We start from the raw sequence: 21,202 nt of genomic DNA, 5'->3' as shown, positions 1-21,202 counted from the left end.
TTTTTTTATTAATATCTAATTTAGACTTAATCTGGTTATTTCTTCCCTACACCTTTGCAGATCTAAGACAAGATTAAAGTAAAAACACATTCTCTTTCTAATTATTTTTTTCCCCACCTTCATTTTGTTAGACCAGTGAACATGGTGGTAAACTGTACTATTTGTATGCACCCTAGGTTACCTAGGTTACCCTTTCCCTTTGTTATCATACTAACTGTATGTCATATAACCTTAATTAGTGCTCCTGCTCACCTGATGTACCATGCCAGGTGTGTATAATACTGATGTTAATGGGAGAGGGAAGTGGTTAAGTTGTGGTCTTTACCCAAATTCCACTTAAATATAACTTCCAAATGAAGAGAGACAGAGACATAAAATAATCTGGGGAAAATGCAATTTTATGGACAACTGTGGATGGTTCTTAAAATAACCTTTGTTAAATGTTAAATGAATAAATAAACATTTTAGGGGGCGCTTAAAAGAGCTGTTTCACTCCACGATATGCTGCCATGGGACTTCACCTGCTGGCGATGAGAAGTAGGTGGTCAGCTTCTCCCTCACCTGGAGTGCCTGTCTGGGGGCGTTGTTGGCACCTGCCCTGGACCATTTGGCGTGCCCATCTCCATCCGGAGCGGCTCCTGGAATGACCTCTGCAGGTAGTTGTGGAGAACACGTGGCCTTCACCCAGGCATCGACATTTGAGGGGCTGAGACCAAGCACTCCGATACATTCTCCACCAGCTGCCAGAATCCCAAAGGCGCATTCAACAACTAACCTTGCCCTGGACAGTCATTTGTTAAAGATCCTTACAGGCTTTGGCAATGGCAGCTGGAGTCCAGTGTAGGGCCTCATGAGGTTGGGTCTCAAAGGGAAGGCCAGTGGAGCCTGGATTACTACATGTTTTCGGTCATGTAGCCAAGACAGTTGGGGAAATTCCACCTCTCCAGGAACCTGGCAGCGATGGCCCTCCAGTCTTCCTCCTTGGGGACAGGCATGTATTCACCAACCAGACAGTCCCAAATGGCTTGTGCAACAGACGGGACAATGCCTGCCACCATGGACCGTACAACTCGGAGGCTGAATCCGATGGTCCTGTAGGTGTCCCGTCACCAAGAATCTGAAATTCAAAATAATTATCAATATTGTGTGTAATTTGAATTCCACCCACATATTCTTTCTGCTGATACACTTTCTACTCAGCTACCTCATTAATGTTTATTATGCTCTACTAATTATATTGTAATACTCATCAACCATCATAAACAATGCCTTGAAACAGTACAATTCAGTATATGACTAAATCAATAAACTAGCCCAGGCCAACTCTACTCTTAGAAAAAAAGGTGATATTTAGAACCTAAAAGGGTTCTCCGGCTGTTCCCATAGGAGAAAACTTCGAAGAACCCTTTTTGGTTCCAGGTAGAACCCCTTTGGTTCCAAGTAGAACCCTATTGGCTTCCATGTATAACCTTTTCCCCAAAGGGTTATACCTGGAACCAAAAAGTGTTATCCTATGGGGAATGCAGAAGAAACCTTATGGAACCCTTTTTTCTAAGAGTGTATGTACATTACATTACAATAAGAATGTGTATAAGTGTTGTCCTTCTCTCTCTCTTCTACTCCACCCTCTTTTGATAAACAAGCATTAATGTTGTAAGTCCACTAGGGCCCTGTTTTCATCATATTACGTTTCTAATCAATAACCTATGCTGTGTGTGTATCCTGTGTTATTTAGTTCGTAAATAAATAATGAAATATATTTGTGTGGTACAGAATGATCAGTAAGGCTGGGGTTTGTGCAGATGTAAGGAGTATGTGACGTTTAGAATTGTGAGACTGATATGAGGTAATGATTAATAAATGACTTATCGATATATATCTTATATATCATCTAGAATAGATGGTAACTCATTAAACAACTTCTTCCGTGGTGCCCCAAATCCTAATGAGTTGTTACATTATTAATTTAATCGAGTAACAAAACATAGTTGATTCGATACATAACAGTCATCAGATTAATGAAAGTCACGTCACTACAATGGTCTGGGGCTGTTTTTAATGATTCGGGTTAGTTCCAGTGAAGGGAAATATTAACACTACAGCATACAATGACGTTCTAGACGATTCTGTGCTTTCAACTTTGTGGAAACAGTTTGGGGAAGACCCTTTTCCTTTTCAGCATGACAATGCCCCAGTGCACAAAAAGATGTCCATACAAAAATGGTTAGTTGAAATCAGTGTGGAAGAACTTGACTGGCCTGCACAGAGCTCTGACCTCAAACCTATCAGAAACATTTGAGATGATTTGGAAAGTGTTAGGCGGAGCAGCACAGGGGAACCCACGAGCAGACTCAGACAAGGAAACAGTGATGAATGAACCAAGATATTTATTGTAACACAGGGAGAGATGGAGTGCAGATTCAGGAAAGCTTGGATGAGTTGAGTTGTAGGAAACCAGATGTGGAGGCTGAGGTTGGAGTGAGCTGGGTTGGGACAGTGTAAACAGGTCCAGAAGGGAATAAAATGGAGTGGTGGGAAGTTGTATCCAGAGCAGGGTAGCAGGGTGGTGAGATGTGGAACGGCAGACAGGAACCAGATTCAGAGCGGCAAAACTGCAGTGAGAGGATAAACAGCGTCAGGCAAGGAAACAGGCACAGCAGGATACAGGATCTTCGATAACAACAAATAGCTAGAAGCATGACTGACTGAACAGAGATTACGATCTGGCAGAGTGGAAGTGGCAGGACTGAGTATTTGTAGAGGTCTTGATTATGGAACGGGTAGCAGCTGGTGGGGATCTGCTCTTGACTCCAGCACACCTGCCTCCAACCACACAATCCCACACAGGGAGAGAGAGAGTGTACTGGGGGAATGGCTGCAGGTCAAGGCGACACAGGATGTCCACTAGGGGTTGCGACAGGAGCAGATGTGACAGAATGCCGGGCCTGAAGCCAGGCCTGAATCGCCTAACATCAGTGCCCGACCTCACTAATGCTCTTGTGGCTGAATGGAAGCAAGTCCCCGCAGCAATGTTCCAACATCTAGTGGAAAGCCTTCCCATAAGAGTGACGGCTGTTATAGCAGCAAAGGGGGCACCAACTCCATATTATTGCCTATGATTTTGTAATGAGATGTTTGACGAGCAGGTGTCCACATACTTCTGGTCATGTAGTGTTACTACGAACCTATTCTACATCGTTTTATCTCCGGTGTGATCCATAGCAGTCTCCGTAGCCCATTATTCTCCTCTTTAGATAGGGAGATCTCCTCCTGGTACTCGTCTACCACTTTCTCAACTGCCCCAAAAATATCCATGGCCACCGCCGTTAAACGCTCAGAAAGAAACGCATTCAAAGACTAATTTATTCATTGTTTGTGCTTATTCACCCTCTTGAGTGTCTGGCTTCGTCCACAAGGAAAGAATGTTCAAAATAAAAACAAACTCCCTCCCTCCCAATTCTTCTGCTGTGTTGTCTTCTTCTTATATTCTTATCAGTTTGGTGATCCCAGAAAAACAAATGAGCGCCCCCTGAAGTTTATTTACTGCTTTATCCGGGTAGCCGGAAAGTAGAGCATTGCAGTAGTCTAACCTAGAAGTGACAAAAGCATGTATTAATTTTTCTGCATCATTTCTGGACAGAAAGTTTCTGATTTTTGCAATGTTACGTAGATGGAAAAAAGCTGTCATTGAAATGGTCTTGATATGTTCTTCAAAAGAGAGATCAGGGTCCAGAGTAACGCCGAGGTCCTTCACAGTTTTATTTGAGACGACTGTACAACCATTAAGATGAATTGTCAGATTCAACAGAAGATCTCTTTGTTTCTTGGGACCTAGAACAAGCATCTCTGTTTTGTCCGAGTTTAAAAGTAGAAAGTTTTCAGCCATCCACTTCCTTATGTCTGAAACACATGCTTCTAGCAAGGGCAATTTTGAGTATTGAGTTTGTCCCCCCCCAGTATACATACATATACTTGCACTATTAATAGGCCGCAAAGAGGCATTGCATCTGTGCTAGAGATTAACTAGAGACTTTAATGTATACATTTATTCTAAATCCAATTCATAATGACTTTTGAATGAGAACTTATTTATCAGTCATCAGTTACTTATTTAGATGACCCAAACCCGAAAGGGTGCAATTGATGCAGAGAGGGAGGTTGATATATACAGACCTTTACCAGGTAACAGTTCTTGGTTCTCATCAGTATCTTCATGGCTGCCAGTTGGAGATCCCTCCTGACTAGAACCTTCACTAGAACTTTCACTCGAACCCTGACCTGAAAAAATAACAGCAAAACAGTCAAACCCCACCACCTACACAGTTTAAGTGTTAGACCTAGTCAAAACCAATGTCATAAAAAACACAATGAGGTAATCACTTTAAACATTACCTGAGTCAAGAGGAGAGGGGTTGTCTCTGGTCTTCCCTGAAAAAGAGATTGTCATAAACCTATTATGCTTATATTATCACAAATAATAAAGAAAAATATGACATCATATTACTGTCATGTTTCTCTCTTTCCCCACTGTAATTCTTTCTCTCTCTATCGGTTATTAAAGTCAGAAATGTACTTTAAAAATATATATATATATTTATATGTATTAAAAGATAAGTCAACTGACGTTGAACTTAAAAAAAGTTTAGGCTTTTCCCAAAGTCATTGTATTCTGCCACAATAATTCTCCTCTATGAGGCTCTTGTGTGGGAACATGACAACATTTATCAGTAAGTTGTTTTGATCTTGAAGGAGGATATTAATCCTTTTCAATCTTCATACTAAAGCTGAAAGTATGTGAAGTACTCCTAGAAAGTATGTGAAGTACACCTAGAAAGTATGTGAAGTACACCTAGGTTCATTGTGTCAAACAGCATGCTTGTTATTCTTCAGTGTTTTACTTCCTTGACAAACCTGTTCTGGATCAGAACTACAGTAACTCCTCTGTCGGCCCTGTTTATGACTAATGTACCACGTGATTTATGATAAGGGATAAAAAACAACCAATGAAAACAAAAATGTGTTAATTCTAAATTGTTCCTTGTGCATTTTATTTGGTAAACCCCACAGTCTTTTTTTCACCTAAACGTTACCTAATAGTATCACCACACATACTCAGCTATAATCAACAACATTGGCCTTATGTTCAAAAGTGCAATTACAAAGTTAATGCGACTTTAATTGTAGGTCTGCAGTAGGTGTGTAAGTCTTTGAGAATAGTTAGATTAGCTACATATCCTGTAGTTTACCTGTTGACTCGTTGATGTTCACGGCGTCCCTTTTGAAATTGTCTCTGAAGGTGGAGGACACGGCCACCTTGTATTCAGTGTTGGGAATCAGTCCAGTTAGAAGGTAGGTGTTCATGTTACCATTCACCAGCATCTTCACCATGGAGAGAGAAAGAGAGAGAGAGATCAATTTTAGTAGGCAACAGGAGAAAAAAGCAGATGGACAGACAGCCAGACAGACCTCTTTAGTGTCTCCTCCTCTGGTTGGGGTCCAGGTGAGTCTGTAGAGGACCACGTCTTGGGCTGAGTGATCCCAGGTGACCCTGAAGTTCTCTGTGGAGACTTCACTGGTCTTTAGGTTCAGAGGCTCTGGGACTGTCTCTGGATTACACACAAAGGGAAAATGGATCAGTGTGTTTTAGAGCATGGTGCTGGCAACACCAGGGTTGTTTGATCAATGTTTGATCAATTTCCGCATGTGCTACATATGAATAAATAAACGTGTCACAGTCAATGTTGAGAGTGACACACTCGCTTTGGGTAAAAGTGTATGTGTTACCTCACAACCCTATCGTCTGTGGATTTTTAAAAACATTTTTACACTAAATCCTATCATTAAATTCCTAAGATAAAGAAAAGCAGCTCAGGACAAGAGCAATAGAGAATTACACTAGAGTAGATCAATATTTGGACTAGCAACTCTCTGGCAATCAATCAATCTCCTTTAGTACCACTCTACCACAGGTACTATACAGCTCTCCAAAACTAACAGCTGGGGAGAATAGAGGAGAGGGGAGAGGCAGTCTTACTGGTGGTAAATCAGCCAGCTTGGCTTGGCGACCCCCATCATACAAAGCCAAGATGGTCACAGTGTACTCTGTCAGTGGCATCAGGTTACTAAGCAACACTGGGGTTTCGTTGCATCCACATAAGCCCTATGGTCAAAGAAGAGGTAAGGTTAAAGGTGAGTGCAAATTTATCTCATCTCAAAGAATATGTACTGTTGATGGCATTCCTGTCCTGATACAGTCTTTACATCCTGGTCAATAATTGAAAGCATTCATTCATTTTAAGAATAACAATAACGGTACTGGGATGTCACACGTTTACCATGTGATTTGTTCTCAGGTACAGAAAATCTCATTGGAAAGTGCATTGATATATACCCATTGATACTTCAACAATATAACTTAGAAATGCCTCATGAATTTAGTTGTTGTCGTACCTCATCAGAGCCCAAAATATAATCTGGAACACAAATTTTATTCGTCACATGCGCCGAATACAACAGGTATTCACCTTACAGTGAAATGTTTACTTACAGGCCTTTAACCAGCAATGCAGTTTAAAGAAAAATATGTGTCGGCAGTCAGGAGCTGCCAGAGCCGCCCGTCTGTCAGGAGCTGCCAGAGCCGCCCGTCTGTCAGGAGCTGCCAGACCCGCCCGTCTGTCAGGAGCTGCCAGAGCCTTCCGTCAGGCAGGAGTTGCCAGTGTCACCCTTCAGGCAGGAGCTGCCAGAGTCACCCTTCACTCCGGCGCTGCCAGAGTCGCCCTTCACTCCGGCGCTGCCAGAGTCGCCCGCCTGTCCGGCGCTGACGGAGTCTCCCGTCTATTCGGGGCCCGCTGAAAGGGTCCCCAGTCCGAGGTCGGCGGCGAGGGTCGACGCTCCAAAGGCGCCACCTAAGTGGACCGTGGAGTGGGGTCAGAGCCGCCAGAGCCGCGGACAGATGCCCACCCAGACAATCCCCTATGGGTTTAGGTTTTGCGGTCGGAGTCTGGGGGGGGGTACTGTCACGTCCTGACCTTAGTTCCTTTTGTATGTCTCTATATTAGGTTGGTCAGGGTGTGAGTTGTGGTGGGCATTCTATGTTTTGTTCTTGTGTTTATATTTCTATATGTTTGGCCTGGTATGGTTCCCAATCAGAGGCAGCTGTCAATCGTTGTCTCTGATTGAGAACCATACTTAGGTAGCCTGTTTTCCCACTCTTGTTTGTGGGGGGTTATTTTCCGTTTCAGAGTTTTTCACCATACGGGACTGTTTCATTTTTTCTTTATTCGCTTGTTCGTTTGTTTTCTGTATTGAGTGTAATAAATATGACGAACACTTACCACGCTGCGTATTGGTCCGATATTTCCTACTCCTCCTCAGAAGAGGAAGACGACAACCGTTACAGGAGGTCAAATGTACTCCTTTCCCTGAAACACCATGCAGTCAGACTTTTAATTTTGTGCCACCAGGGCCACAATAATATACCCCCTCTCTGAATGTCCGAGTGTGACCCCCTCCCCATGGGTTACTGCAGCTAGTGTTGCCAGCACTGCCACTGCCTGGGTGGGGGCACCCACCGGAATACACACCGGCTAGGTACAAGGTCGTCAAGGTTCTCATTAGCATCTTTGAGAATTTACTTGCATATTATGCTCTCCCTTTAGGGGGCTTTGGCTTTGCAGGACCAACCCTGCCAAGCAGGCTCAGAATCTTGAGGAGGCAGTGCTGCTCTAGGTCTCTGACCTCATTTTGGCTGCATACAGACTGCTTACAGCGGCCCATAAAACAGTTAGGGACTTCTCCTTAGTATCTGGGTCATTCAGGTGGGTGTCTAGGGTATAGGGTTGTGGACCATTCCATCCATATAGGATCATAAATAAATAAATGAGATGTATAATTCATTTTTCAAATGTAGTTCCCAATGATAGAACAATAAATAAATCAAATGTATAATTTATTTTAAAACGCTGTTCCACCATGATAGGACAAAAAATAAATAAGATGTATAATTCATTATAAAAAGTATATCCATCATCTGAACAACATTGAAAGCTCTCTCACACCCCCGCTCACAGCAATACATTGGTTCTGGGATATGCAACCATTTCCTTTCTCATTAAACGCCACACTTTCCCAAAAATCAAAAACCACACACCACACATACTGTGCCTTCTGTTTACTGAGTTTTTATCTTCACCATGTTGAATTAGTGCTTTTGTGTTCCAATTAGTTATATTTGAAGATATATAGAAAAGCTATATTTTTGTTGTATTATTACAGTCCATCACCGGGCTAGAATTGTGTTTCATTATATTCCTCGTCTATAAGAACTTTGTAATTTTTAAAATAGCCATGGAGTAGTCTTTGTGTCTCTGAACAACTGGCTATCAATATATAGCTTATCGACGACGAGAGCTACTCGTTTCCCTTTTAATCTATTTTCCTTGAAAATTGGATACAGAACTTTACGCCGTTCTGCAATCTCCTTTGGGAACTGGTCATTCATAACAATTTGGGTCCCAGCAAGTCTTTTACCCAGGCTTTTAACCATTATTTTATCTTTAAAAGGAGCGAATTTGGCAACGATTGGGCGTTCATACCTTTGGTCTCTCTGTCCGAAGCGGTGTACACGTTCGAGTTGGATTTTGTCGATAGCTTCGGGTGGAATCTGAAGCGTTGTAAGGAGGAACTCTCTAACTACAGATTCAGGAGCTTCTCCTTCTTTCTCTTGGATACCTATAAGTACCAGATTCTCTCTCATAGATCTAGTCTGTATGTCAAGTAAGGCTTCTCTCAGAACAGTGTTCTTCTTTTTAAGTTCATAAACTTCTGTTTCAATCTTATTGACTGTCCCTTTTAGCCTGTTTGTTTCCTTCTCCAATGTCGCAGCTTTTTCATCACTCATCTCGAGGCTTGCCTTCAACTATTTTATATCCTTACTGACTAATTCAAGTATACCCAGTTTGTCATTTAGTGATTTTAACCGATTGGTTTCGACCTTTACCATTCCCGGTGGTGAAAATATTAAATCGTCTGTGTCTGTGGAAGAGTCACTTTTTCGTTTTGAAATAGGTTCCCCTGTCTTACTCACCGTCATGTTTGGGTGTTGCTTGTTTTCGTAATATTTGTCGATAAATTTCTCTAGTCTTAAGATTTGTTTTGTGCTGTTATCCAGATTGAAGGATATCACCCACCATATTGTGTAGTGCTAATATTTAGTCTAATTTACCGATATTGAATATTACGTTTTTATCTTGAGGTGCTCTACACAACTACGTTCAGTCCCCCATCTTCAGTCCGCCACCAAACAACATTTTACTTTCACTTTTAGCAACATTACAGATAAATAATCTTGGGCCGACCACTGTCCATTGTCAAAGTGTCCCAAAAAGGAGCAAAAGTACGACAAAATATATTTTGAATGCTCACATTGAATAAATTGCCTGAAAAATAATGAGAATATCTATCCTAAATCATTTCTGTGTCAAATTCGCAGGTGAGCCACAGTGCGACGACAGTGAACCTGGGCTCTCCTGACAGGTGAACTCCCATCTTTCCTCATGGAACATGGTCAAACTAGTTTGGTTGCATGTGTTAACTGCAGCTAGGCCTATATGCACAATCTTAACTTTATTCATTGGTATCCTTCATTATTATAATGACTCAAAAGCATAATAATATATAATATATGTCATTTAGACGCTTTTATCCAAAGCGACTTACAGTCATGTGTGCATACATTCTACGTATGGGTGGTCCCGGGGATCGAACCCACTACCCTGGCGTTACAAGCGCCATGCTCTACCAACTGAGCTACAGAAGGGTCCAATCATCATTGGAACAGTCAAATGTGGCATGCAGTGTTGAACACATAAGGGATACTGAGGCGTTCACATTGGTTCATAAAGGAGTATTTTATTAAAGCAGTGATTTATACTTTCCCCGAAAAATGAAAACAAAGCATATTTAAAAAGCAGTTCAGTGCATGTGTGTTTATGTGTGTGCAACGATTTAAATGATTGAATTCTAGTTTAAAATAAACAATCTACAATAGAAATAGAATAAGGTTCCAATACCAATACATTAAAATGGCCCAAATATAGGCGGTTTACAAATCAATTTGTTGAAAAGGAATTCTATTATGATATTCGAAAGATCAAAACGTTCATTAATAAGTATTCAAATCCAAGCCGATCAAAACGGTCCATTCTTGGGAATGTACACATCCAGATTGACAGTATTTGTTGACAAAACAGAATCACATGTTGTTTGCTAGATTTAGATGCGTTGTCAGTCACTCCTCAATGGCTGCGAGAATAGAGAGAGAAAGTCATTATAGGAATGGGTGCTTGTTTTTTATTCTCAGGGCTATAGCTGCAGTAACAGTAGGCATGCTAATGACAATAATACAATCATTTAGATAACTAAGAATTACACCTACATAATAAATAGTAATAGTGCAGTTAGTATTACATATCCATGTAGATTCATGATGCTGATATTTGTAAAAGGATGTTTGCAGTGGTGTAAAGTACTTACGTAAAAATACTTTAAAGTACTACTTAAGTCGTTTTTTTGGTTATCTGAACATAACTTTGCTATTTATTTTTTGCCAACTTTTACTTTTACTTCACTACATTCCTAAAGATAATATATATATAGATTTTTTGTACTCGTTACATTTTGACAGGAAAATGGATCAATTCACAAACTTATCAAGAGAACATCCCTGGTCATCCCTACTGCCTCTGAAAAATTGTGCCATCTGGTTTGCTTAATATAAGGCATTTGAAATGGTTTATACTTTTACTTTTGGTACATTTTAGCAATTCCATTTACTTTTGATACTTAAGTATATTTAAATGCAAATACTTTTAGACTTTTACGCAAGTAGTATTTTACTGGGTGACTTTCACTTTTACTTGAGTCATTTTCTTTTATTGTATATTTACTTTTACTCATGTATGACACTTGAGTACTTTTTTTTACCACTGGATGTTTGGGGATGTTAGTTAATATATGGTTTGTACTGTTGATTGACATGTGCCAGTTGCCTAGTTGGATACATGGTGGCATGGCTGGAGGAACTAAATCCTTTAAGTGCTCAGATACATAATAGTACTTTCAACAACAACTAACACCAGAAAAACATCTAACTTTCAAGAATGAGATTGGGGGGCCATGATTGTATTACATTATATATATTTTAAGGATAAATTATATTACCTCAACTTGTCAAGCATTGCCTCCTCCTCTAGACGTTCGTTGCTGCCTTGACCTGAAACAGCAGAACTAACATCAGCACTTCCATAGTTTCAACTGCATTCACTATGTACTTAAGGAATATACAATAAAATAACTGACAATACTTTTGAATATCATTACCAGAGTCAGTGCTGCTAGTGCCATCCTTTGTCCCTGGGAAAAGAGAATATTATCACTCTTTAGTTAGATACAGATATAAAGCCTTCAGTGATGATCATTGGTCCTCTATAGGCATGCATATTCCCAAATAAAATTCTATAAATTAATGGAAAAATCATCATAGCAATGTAATTCACTCTCTGATTTGACTGAATCGATAACTACCCACCTAGTACATAGAAGATGTGACTTTACATTTCACGTCAGTGTCATAATAATCCTACTCGGTACAGATAATTCATTAGTTAGAATGAATGTGTCATGTTGTCTCCCACTATGTTCAGTGTCTAATTGCTAGTTATTCTTTAGGTGTTCCCTGCCTTGAGAAACATTTTCTTGACTAGGATTCACAGTCCCCTCATTTTACAAGTCTACATACCACATGATTTGTGACAAAGGTGATTAAAGTAAAGTTTGCATCAAAAAGCAAACATGACAGAATTACACCTAAATAATACATAGTAATAGTGCAGTTAGTATACATGTCAATGTAGTCTCATGATGCTGATATTTGTAAAAGGATGTTGGGATGTATGCAGTGGTGTAAAGTACTTAAGTAAAAATACTTTAAAGTACTACTTAAGTAGTTTTTTTGGTTATCTGAACATTACTTTGCTATTTATTTTTTGCCAACTTTTACTTCACTACATTCCTAAAGAAAATATATATTGATTTTTTGTACTCGTTACATTTTGACAGGAAAATGGATCAATTCACACACTTATCAAGAGAACATCCCTGGTCATCCCTACTGCCTCTGATCTGGCGGACTCACTAAACACAATAACAAGAAAATTGTGCCATCTGGTTTGCTTAATATAAGGAATTTGAAATGGTTTATACTTTTGGTACATTTTAGCAATTCCATTTACTTTTGATACTTAAGTATATTTAAATGCAAATACTTTTAGACTTTTACACAAGTAGTATTTTACTGGGTGACTTTCACTTTTACTTGAGTCATTTTCTATTATTGTATATTTACTTTTACTCATGTATGACACTTGAGTACATTTTTTACCACTGGATGTTTGGGGATGTTAGTTAATATATGGTTTGTACTGTTGATTGACATGTGCCAGTTGCCTAGTTGGATACATGGTGGCATGGCTGGAGGAACTAAATCCTTTAAGTGCTCAGATACATAATAGTACTTTCAACAACAACTAACACCAGAAAAACATCTAACTTTCAAGAATGAGATTGGGGGGCCAAGATTGTATTACATTATATATATTTTAAGGATAAATTATATTATCTCCATTAGCCAGCATTGCCTCCCTCTCTAGACTAACATCAGCACTTCCATAGTTTCAACTGCATTCACTATGTACTTAAGAAATATACAGTAAAATAACTGACAATACTTTTGAATAACATTACCAGAGTCAGTGCTGATAGCGTCATCCTTTATCACTGGGGAAAGAGAATATTATCACTCTTTAGTTAGATACAGATATACATATATAATTCACTCTCTGATTTGACTGAATCGATAACTACCCACCTAGTACATAGAAGATGTGACTTTACATTTCACGTCAGTGTCATAATAATCCTACTCATTACAGATAATTCATTAGTTAGAATGAATGTGTCATGTTGTCTCCCACTATGTTCAGTGTCTAATTGCAAGTTATTCTTTAGGTGTTCCCTTCCTTGAGAAACATTTTCTTGACTAGGATTCACAGTCCCCTCATTTTACAAGTTTACATACCACATGATTTGTGACAAAGGTGATTAAAAGTAAAGTTTGCATCAAAAAGCAAACATGACAGAATTACACCTAAATAATACATAGTAATAGTGCAGTTAGTATACATGTCAATGTAGTCTCATGATGCTGATATTTGTGAAAGGATGTTGGGATGTTTGCAGTGGTGTAAAGTACTTAAGTAAAAATACTTTAAAGTACTACTTATGTCGTTTTTTTGGTTATCTGAACATTACTTTGCTATTTATTTTTTGCCAACTTTTACTTCACTACATTCATAAAGAAAATATATATAGATTTTTTGTACTCGTTACATTTTGACAGGAAAATGGATCAATTCACACACTTATCAAGAGAAAATCCCTGGTCATCCCTACTGCCTCTGATCTGGCGGACTCACTAAACACAATAACAAGAAAATTGTGCCATCTGGTTTGCTTAATATACGGAATTTGAAATGGTTTATACTTTTGGTACATTTTAGCAATTCCATTTACTTTTGATACTTAAGTATATTTAAACGCAAATACTTTTAGACTTTTACTCAAGTAGTATTTTACTGGGTGACTTTCACTTTTACTTGAGTCATTTTCTATTATTGTATATTTACTTTTACTCATGTATGACCCTTGAGTACTTTTTGTTTACCACTGGATGTTTGGGGATGTTAGTTAATATATGGTTTGTACTGTTGATTGACATGTGCCAGTTGCCTAGTTGGATACATGGTGGCATGGCTGGAGGAACTAAATCCTTTAAGTGCTCAGATACATAATAGTACTTTCAACAACAACTAACACCAGAAAAACGTATAACTTTCAAGAATGAGATTGGGGGGCCATGATTGTATTACATTATATATATTTTAAGGATAAACTATATTACCTCCATTAGCCAGCAATGCCTCCCTCTCTAGACGTTCGTTGCTGCCTTGACCTGGAACAGCAGAACTAACATGAGCACTTCCATAGTTTCAACTGCATTCACTATGTACTTAAGAAATATACAGTAAAATAACTGACAATACTTTTGAATATCATTACCAGAGTCAGTGCTGATAGCGTCATCCTTTGTCCCTGGGAAAAGAGAATATTATCACTCTTTAGTTAGATACAAATTTACAGCATTCAGTGATGATCATTGGTCCTCTGTAGGCATGCATATTCCCAAATAAAATTATATAAATTAACGGATAAATCATAATAGCAATGCAAACTTTTGGTACATTTTAGCAATTCCATTTACTTTTGATACTTAAGTATATTTAAATGCAAATACTTTTAGACTTTTACGCAAGTAGTATTTTACTGGGTGACTTTCACTTTTACTTGAGTCATTTTCTATTATTGTATATTTACTTTTACTCATGTATGACACTTGAGTACTTTTTTTTACCACTGGATGTTTGGGGATGTTAGTTAATATATGGTTTGTACTGTTGATTGACATGTGCCAGTTGCCTAGTTGGATACATGGTGGCATGGCTGGAGGAACTAAATCCTTTAAGTGCTCAGATACATAATAGTACTTTCAACAACAACTAACACCAGAAAAACATCTAACTTTCAAGAATGAGATTGGGGGGCCAAGATTGTATTACATTATATATATTTTAAGGATAAATTATATTATCTCCATTAGCCAGCATTGCCTCCCTCTCTAGACTAACATCAGCACTTCCATAGTTTCAACTGCATTCACTATGTACTTAAGAAATATACAGTAAAATAACTGACAATACTTTTGAATAACATTACCAGAGTCAGTGCTGATAGCGTCATCCTTTATCACTGGGGAAAGAGAATATTATCACTCTTTAGTTAGATACAGATATACATATATAATTCACTCTCTGATTTGACTGAATCGATAACTACCCACCTAGTACATAGAAGATGTGACTTTACATTTCACGTCAGTGTCATAATAATCCTACTCATTACAGATAATTCATTAGTTAGAATGAATGTGTCATGTTGTCTCCCACTATGTTCAGTGTCTAATTGCAAGTTATTCTTTAGGTGTTCCCTTCCTTGAGAAACATTTTCTTGACTAGGATTCACAGTCCCCTCATTTTACAAGTTTACATACCACATGATTTGTGACAAAGGTGATTAAAGTAAAGTTTGCATCAAAAAGCAAACATGACAGAATTACACCTAAATAATACATAGTAATAGTGCAGTTAGTATACATGTCAATGTAGTCTCATGATGCTGATATTTGTGAAAGGATGTTGGGATGTTTGCAGTGGTGTAAAGTACTTAAGTAAAAATACTTTAAAGTACTACTTATGTCGTTTTTTTGGTTATCTGAACATTACTTTGCTATTTATTTTTTGCCAACTTTTACTTCACTACATTCATAAAGAAAATATATATAGATTTTTTGTACTCGTTACATTTTGACAGGAAAATGGATCAATTCACACACTTATCAAGAGAAAATCCCTGGTCATCCCTACTGCCTCTGATCTGGCGGACTCACTAAACACAATAACAAGAAAATTGTGCCATCTGGTTTGCTTAATATACGGAATTTGAAATGGTTTATACTTTTGGTACATTTTAGCAATTCCATTTACTTTTGATACTTAAGTATATTTAAACGCAAATACTTTTAGACTTTTACTCAAGTAGTATTTTACTGGGTGACTTTCACTTTTACTTGAGTCATTTTCTATTATTGTATATTTACTTTTACTCATGTATGACCCTTGAGTACTTTTTGTTTACCACTGGATGTTTGGGGATGTTAGTTAATATATGGTTTGTACTGTTGATTGACATGTGCCAGTTGCCTAGTTGGATACATGGTGGCATGGCTGGAGGAACTAAATCCTTTAAGTGCTCAGATACATAATAGTACTTTCAACAACAACTAACACCAGAAAAACGTATAACTTTCAAGAATGAGATTGGGGGGCCATGATTGTATTACATTATATATATTTTAAGGATAAACTATATTACCTCCATTAGCCAGCAATGCCTCCCTCTCTAGACGTTCGTTGCTGCCTTGACCTGGAACAGCAGAACTAACATGAGCACTTCCATAGTTTCAACTGCATTCACTATGTACTTAAGAAATATACAGTAAAATAACTGACAATACTTTTGAATATCATTACCAGAGTCAGTGCTGATAGCGTCATCCTTTGTCCCTGGGAAAAGAGAATATTATCACTCTTTAGTTAGATACAAATTTACAGCATTCAGTGATGATCATTGGTCCTCTGTAGGCATGCATATTCCCAAATAAAATTATATAAATTAACGGATAAATCATAATAGCAATGCAAACTTTTGGTACATTTTAGCAATTCCATTTACTTTTGATACTTAAGTATATTTAAATGCAAATACTTTTAGACTTTTACGCAAGTAGTATTTTACTGGGTGACTTTCACTTTTACTTGAGTCATTTTCTATTATTGTATATTTACTTTTACTCATGTATGACACTTGAGTACTTTTTTTACCACTGGATGTTTGGGGATGTTAGTTAATATATGGTTTGTACTGTTGATTGACATGTGCCAGTTGCCTAGTTGGATACATGGTGGCATGGCTGGAGGAACTAAATCCTTTAAGTGCTCAGATACATAATAGTACTTTCAACAACAACTAACACCAGAAAAACATCTAACTTTCAAGAATGAGATTGGGGGGCCAAGATTGTATTACATTATATATATTTTAAGGATAAATTATATTATCTCCATTAGCCAGCATTGCCTCCCTCTCTAGACTAACATCAGCACTTCCATAGTTTCAACTGCATTCACTATGTACTTAAGAAATATACAGTAAAATAACTGACAATACTTTTGAATAACATTACCAGAGTCAGTGCTGATAGCGTCATCCTTTATCACTGGGGAAAGAGAATATTATCACTCTTTAGTTAGATACAGATATACATATATAATTCACTCTCTGATTTGACTGAATCGATAACTACCCACCTAGTACATAGAAGATGTGACTTTACATTTCACGTCAGTGTCATAATAATCCTACTCGGTACAGATAATTCATTAGTTAGAATGAATGTGTCATGTTGTCTCCCACTATGTTCAGTGTCTAATTGCTAGTTATTCTTTAGGTGTTCCCTTCCTTGAGAAACATTTTCTTGACTATGATTCACAGTCCCCTCATTTTACAAGTCTACATACCACATGATTTGTGACAAAGGTGATTAAAGTAAAGTTTGCATCAAAAAGCAAACATGACAGAATTACACCTAAATAATACATAGTAATAGTGCAGTTAGTATACATGTCAATGTAGTCTCACGATGCTGATATTTGTGAAAGGATGTTGGGATGTTTGGGGATGTTAGTTAATATATGGTGGCATGGCTGGAGGAACCAAATCCTGTAAGAGTCCCTTCATTTTACAAGTCTACATACCACATGACTTGTGATAAAGGTGCAACCTTTGCGGGCAAAAAGTAAACATGACAGACCTTGTTGTATTGTTAAAGTCACTTTGGAAAACTTAATGAACGTGTTTTTTACAATACCAGAAATCAATGCTGTCAGTCCATCATTCTTAATTGTAATTATAATCTACACCCCGTTGCATGAAAGACATTGGATCCTTCTCTGCTTTTAACAACTGTGAAACATAACCTCCACTCTACAACTATGAGATTTGTAAGTCTTACCAGGCATGTTCAAAATGGCGGCTCCATTTCCATTGCCTGAAAGTAACAGAGTCATGTGAGCGGACTAGCTTTGCAAGTACAAGGTAGATGTTGTGCTATATACTCATCGGTATTGTCCAGAGCAACAAGTGGACAATAAGAAGTCAAACTATTCATCTGTTTTACACATCAATCATTCATAAAAATGATTGATGTGTAAAAACAAGGATATGGGGGGGCTGTCATTAATGAATTGAATCATCACAAGACATAATTCAATCACAACAATAAACACTGATAAGATGGCCCTTCATTATACATATCCCTACTAGATCTTTGGTATTGCTGTGCTACTGCTACACATGTAATTGTTCTAGGAAGGACAAAATACATGACATTGTATCAACGGTACCATTTAGAGGTGCCTGGATCCCAGTAGCTGGTAGATCTCCTTTTTTACCAGCAACTAAAACAATGGAGCAAGATGTTAACGCCAAATATGACAGGTTTTTATTAAATGAGTATCTGAAACAGTGGAAGAAACAGTGGAAACACAGTGGTATGAAAAATAAACATACAATACTCTCTTTTTTTGACCTCCCGACTTGAGATTTACTAAAGTCACGCCCTGATATCAAAAAAGGTTTCCACATTCCTAAATGACCATAATCGCTTTAGTTTATCTCACAAAACAATATACAAATAAGAAAAATAACATACTGTATGAAATTCATTCACAATGTGAAAAACTTACATATTTTGCCTTTCTTCCAAAGAACCAACATGGAGCTAACCACGGTCAGCAGGAGGACCACCACAACAACAGCACCAATGATAACACCTGTTACTTGGGTACAATCGCAGCATTTCCCATCTGCGTGGAAGACAATATAAGAGGACATATTCACCATTAACAATGACATATTGTACATTGAGCTTGAAAAACAGTTGTCACATTTTAATCATCTGCATTCATGACCTGTTAACAGACTCAGAAACGTCAGATTTTACTACAACTGATAACCATAACTGGTTAACTAATAACTGGTTTGTTGAAAATACATACAGTACCAGTATAATTGAATATAAGGACTACTTTACCCCATTTTACCACAACTGGCTCCTTCAAAGTTCTATGGTCGACATAACATTCATAAGTTTCCTTATCTGCCTCTGGGATCTGGACACTCATCCTGATCTGGTAAGTGTCATCATCATTGGGTAGGACTCCTGTAGACTGCACTCCATCATGTTCGGTCAATGGAACACCATTCTTCTTAATATGCATTTCTACATCTTTGGGATAGAAACCTGTGGCCATGCAGGTCAGTCGGACATTTCCGGCAGTTTTGGCCTTTTTAGCAAACGCATAGACCTTTGGAGGGGCTAAAGAGGGAATAAACGGAGAACATTAATTAATATTAATGTTAACAAATGGTCGTTTTTTGTTAACCATTTGTTAGGCTATACTATTTTTCCAAAGTACTCTGAGTTGTAAAAGACAGTTATCCAGCCCTACTATGTGAAGTTTAGAACACTTTTCAAAAAGTACTCACAATAAGCCCTACTACTTTGTCCTTTGCCATGAATTTGGAAAGCCAGTCCACACACTCCTTCTCCAGGTAGCCCTTGGTGTACTGGTTGAGGATCTGGACCCCGTCCCACTTCCTCTTAGTCGGCTGAGCTTGAAAAACTGGGGCCACCCACTGCATATTGGCATCATCAAAGGCCAGGAAGTCGTCACCATCGTAGCTGTACTGGTCTGTGCCCTTTATGAATTTCAATGTGCCGTCACTCTGTTGGTCAATCTCACAGCCATGTTTCCACTGAAGGATATGCACATCTGAGAGGAAAAACAAATAGAATAGGAGAGGGAATGACTCACCTATGTTATGGTCATGTCTGGGAGTTTTGGTAAAATATCTACAGTAGGCTGTGTAGAGTGACACAAATGCAAGTGTTGTTTCTCACCAGTGTTGTTGTGCCTCATGCGATCCATCAGGATGTTGACGTTGACTTTGAACCACTGCTCCTTGCTCTTGCGTGACTGAGTGCCTTTATCCCAGTAGTCTGCTGGCAGCTTCTCCCTCATCCAGTCCTGTTTGGGAATCTTCTTCTTTGCCACACTGTCATAGTAATCAATCTGTTTGTCATTCATCAGACCCATGGCAGTGAACTCATGGATACCAGGCAATTCTACTGGCTTTGACAGAGCAGTGTAGATGTAATTCAGCGACCATTTCCTCACTGCTCACAAAAAGTGAAACATGAGTTAGTCGTGACTCCTGAGTAGAGATGCTTCTTCAAAGACCAAAATAATTGGGGATGACTTTTTAAGGAATATCAAATCGATTGAAATACTAAATAAAGGAATGATGGTGATAAAATGTACCTTAATCTGTTACATTTTTCATATTATTTGTATTTAAAATATCATACAATTTCTGTTCACCACTTAGCCTACAATGGTTATTGAAAGAGACCAAACTAAAAAAACTGATCCTGGATCAAACGAAATTGTGCACTAGACTTGTCGTCACCATAGCATTTCCAACCAATCAAACTGTCCTTTTCTGTTGCCAGGTGAGATAGTTTTCACAGGTGTACAGTCAACGGAATTTGGCAGCAAGAGGCAAAACATAAACATTTTAGCCGAATTATCAATACAGTTTTAATAACTAAATAAAATTTTGGGAAGTTGAAGTTATTAAGTAAGTAATTATTATTTTTGACAGTTTGCGAACATTTTCAACAGAACAATAAAGAACTTAACCTACCATTTTCACGATACAACAATTAAACATGAATCGTCAAAATGTGCCTCGATGATAATAATTTCTCCATATTATTAATTTTTCCCTAAGTCTATAGCAACTCAGCCAAAAAAAACATTTGACTTTCACCTTTAGCAACAAGACAGAGAAATAAATGTTCTTACCGCTGTCCACCGTCGAAAGTGTCGCGAAAAGGAACAAAAGTACGACGACATACATTTTGAACGCACACATGAATGTTAAATGCCCCGAAAATAATAATATGCCTATCCTAAATAAAAGTCTGTGGCAAATCCCAAGGTGAGCTGCATAGTGTGACAACAGAGCACTTCGGCTTTCACAACCAGGTGAGCTCTAACGAATGTGGTCAAACAGGTCAAACAAGTTTGGTTGGTTATGTAAACTGTAACTGAAGCTAGGTCTACTTCATGCAGTATATATAGGCGTACCTTTATTCATTGCTATCTTTCATTATTATAATGACTCAAACGCATAACAGGGAAGAGCATTATTGGAAGAGTACAATGTGGCATGCATTGTTGAACACTTACTGTAAGGGCTACTGAGACGTTTCACATTGGTTGATAAAGTAGTCCTTTATTAAAGCAGTGATTTATACTTACAAAATATGTATTTAAATAAGTGC

The 21,202-nt window shown here is 38.1% G+C and overlaps 1 protein-coding gene and 1 long non-coding RNA gene across 8 annotated transcripts; both read right to left on the bottom strand.

Moving 5' to 3' along the window:
* Positions 1-303: 303 nt before the first annotated feature.
* LOC118399336 (uncharacterized) lies at positions 304-9,309 on the bottom strand. Of its 7 annotated transcripts, none has more exons than XR_008072602.1 (9): positions 8,595-9,305; positions 7,335-7,421; positions 6,548-6,905; positions 6,035-6,160; positions 5,467-5,606; positions 5,247-5,379; positions 4,393-4,428; positions 4,174-4,278; positions 2,371-2,612 (listed from the first exon to the last, which is right to left on the bottom strand). It is a non-coding gene; the product is annotated as an uncharacterized LOC118399336 (long non-coding RNA). The 7 variants fall into 7 exon arrangements; XR_008072603.1 differs by having other exon boundaries at positions 9,086-9,305; XR_008072598.1 differs by having other exon boundaries at positions 6,548-7,421; positions 8,595-9,309.
* Positions 9,310-9,889: 580 nt separating this feature from the next.
* Positions 9,890-20,929, bottom strand: LOC118399319 (H-2 class I histocompatibility antigen, alpha chain-like). The gene is made up of 17 exons (XM_052472056.1): positions 20,721-20,929; positions 19,754-20,029; positions 19,335-19,625; positions 18,884-19,168; positions 18,537-18,656; positions 18,195-18,248; positions 17,804-17,839; positions 16,976-17,008; positions 16,263-16,295; positions 16,105-16,155; positions 14,890-14,922; positions 14,176-14,208; positions 14,018-14,068; positions 12,802-12,834; positions 11,380-11,412; positions 11,221-11,272; positions 9,890-10,302 (listed from the first exon to the last, which is right to left on the bottom strand). Exons 1-17 carry the CDS (start codon positions 20,788-20,790, stop codon positions 10,296-10,298), a joined length of 1,491 nt encoding a protein of 496 aa, XP_052328016.1. The 5' UTR covers positions 20,791-20,929; the 3' UTR covers positions 9,890-10,295.
* Between the last annotated feature and the right edge of the window lie 273 nt (positions 20,930-21,202).

Source organism: Oncorhynchus keta, chromosome 20 (genome assembly GCF_023373465.1).
Source record: "Oncorhynchus keta strain PuntledgeMale-10-30-2019 chromosome 20, Oket_V2, whole genome shotgun sequence".
NCBI classification, from domain to species: domain Eukaryota; kingdom Metazoa; phylum Chordata; class Actinopteri; order Salmoniformes; family Salmonidae; genus Oncorhynchus; species Oncorhynchus keta.
Note: the sequence above shows the minus strand (reverse complement) of the source record. Positions and strands in the feature narration are given on the sequence as shown.

Bases quoted from the DNA above. Each gene is read 5' to 3' on its own strand.
- LOC118399319 (XM_052472056.1), bottom strand. From the start codon at position 20,790: ATGTGTGCGTTCAAAATGTATGTCGTCGTACTTTTGTTCCTTTTCGCG. The intron at 17,840-18,194 runs GTACCGTTGATA...TGTTACTTTCAG, and splicing joins GATCCAGGCACCTCTAAATG to GCAATGGAAATGGAGCCGCC. The intron at 17,009-17,803 runs GTAAGACTTACA...CTCTTTCCCCAG, and splicing joins CGCCATTTTGAACATGCCTG to TGATAAAGGATGACGCTATC.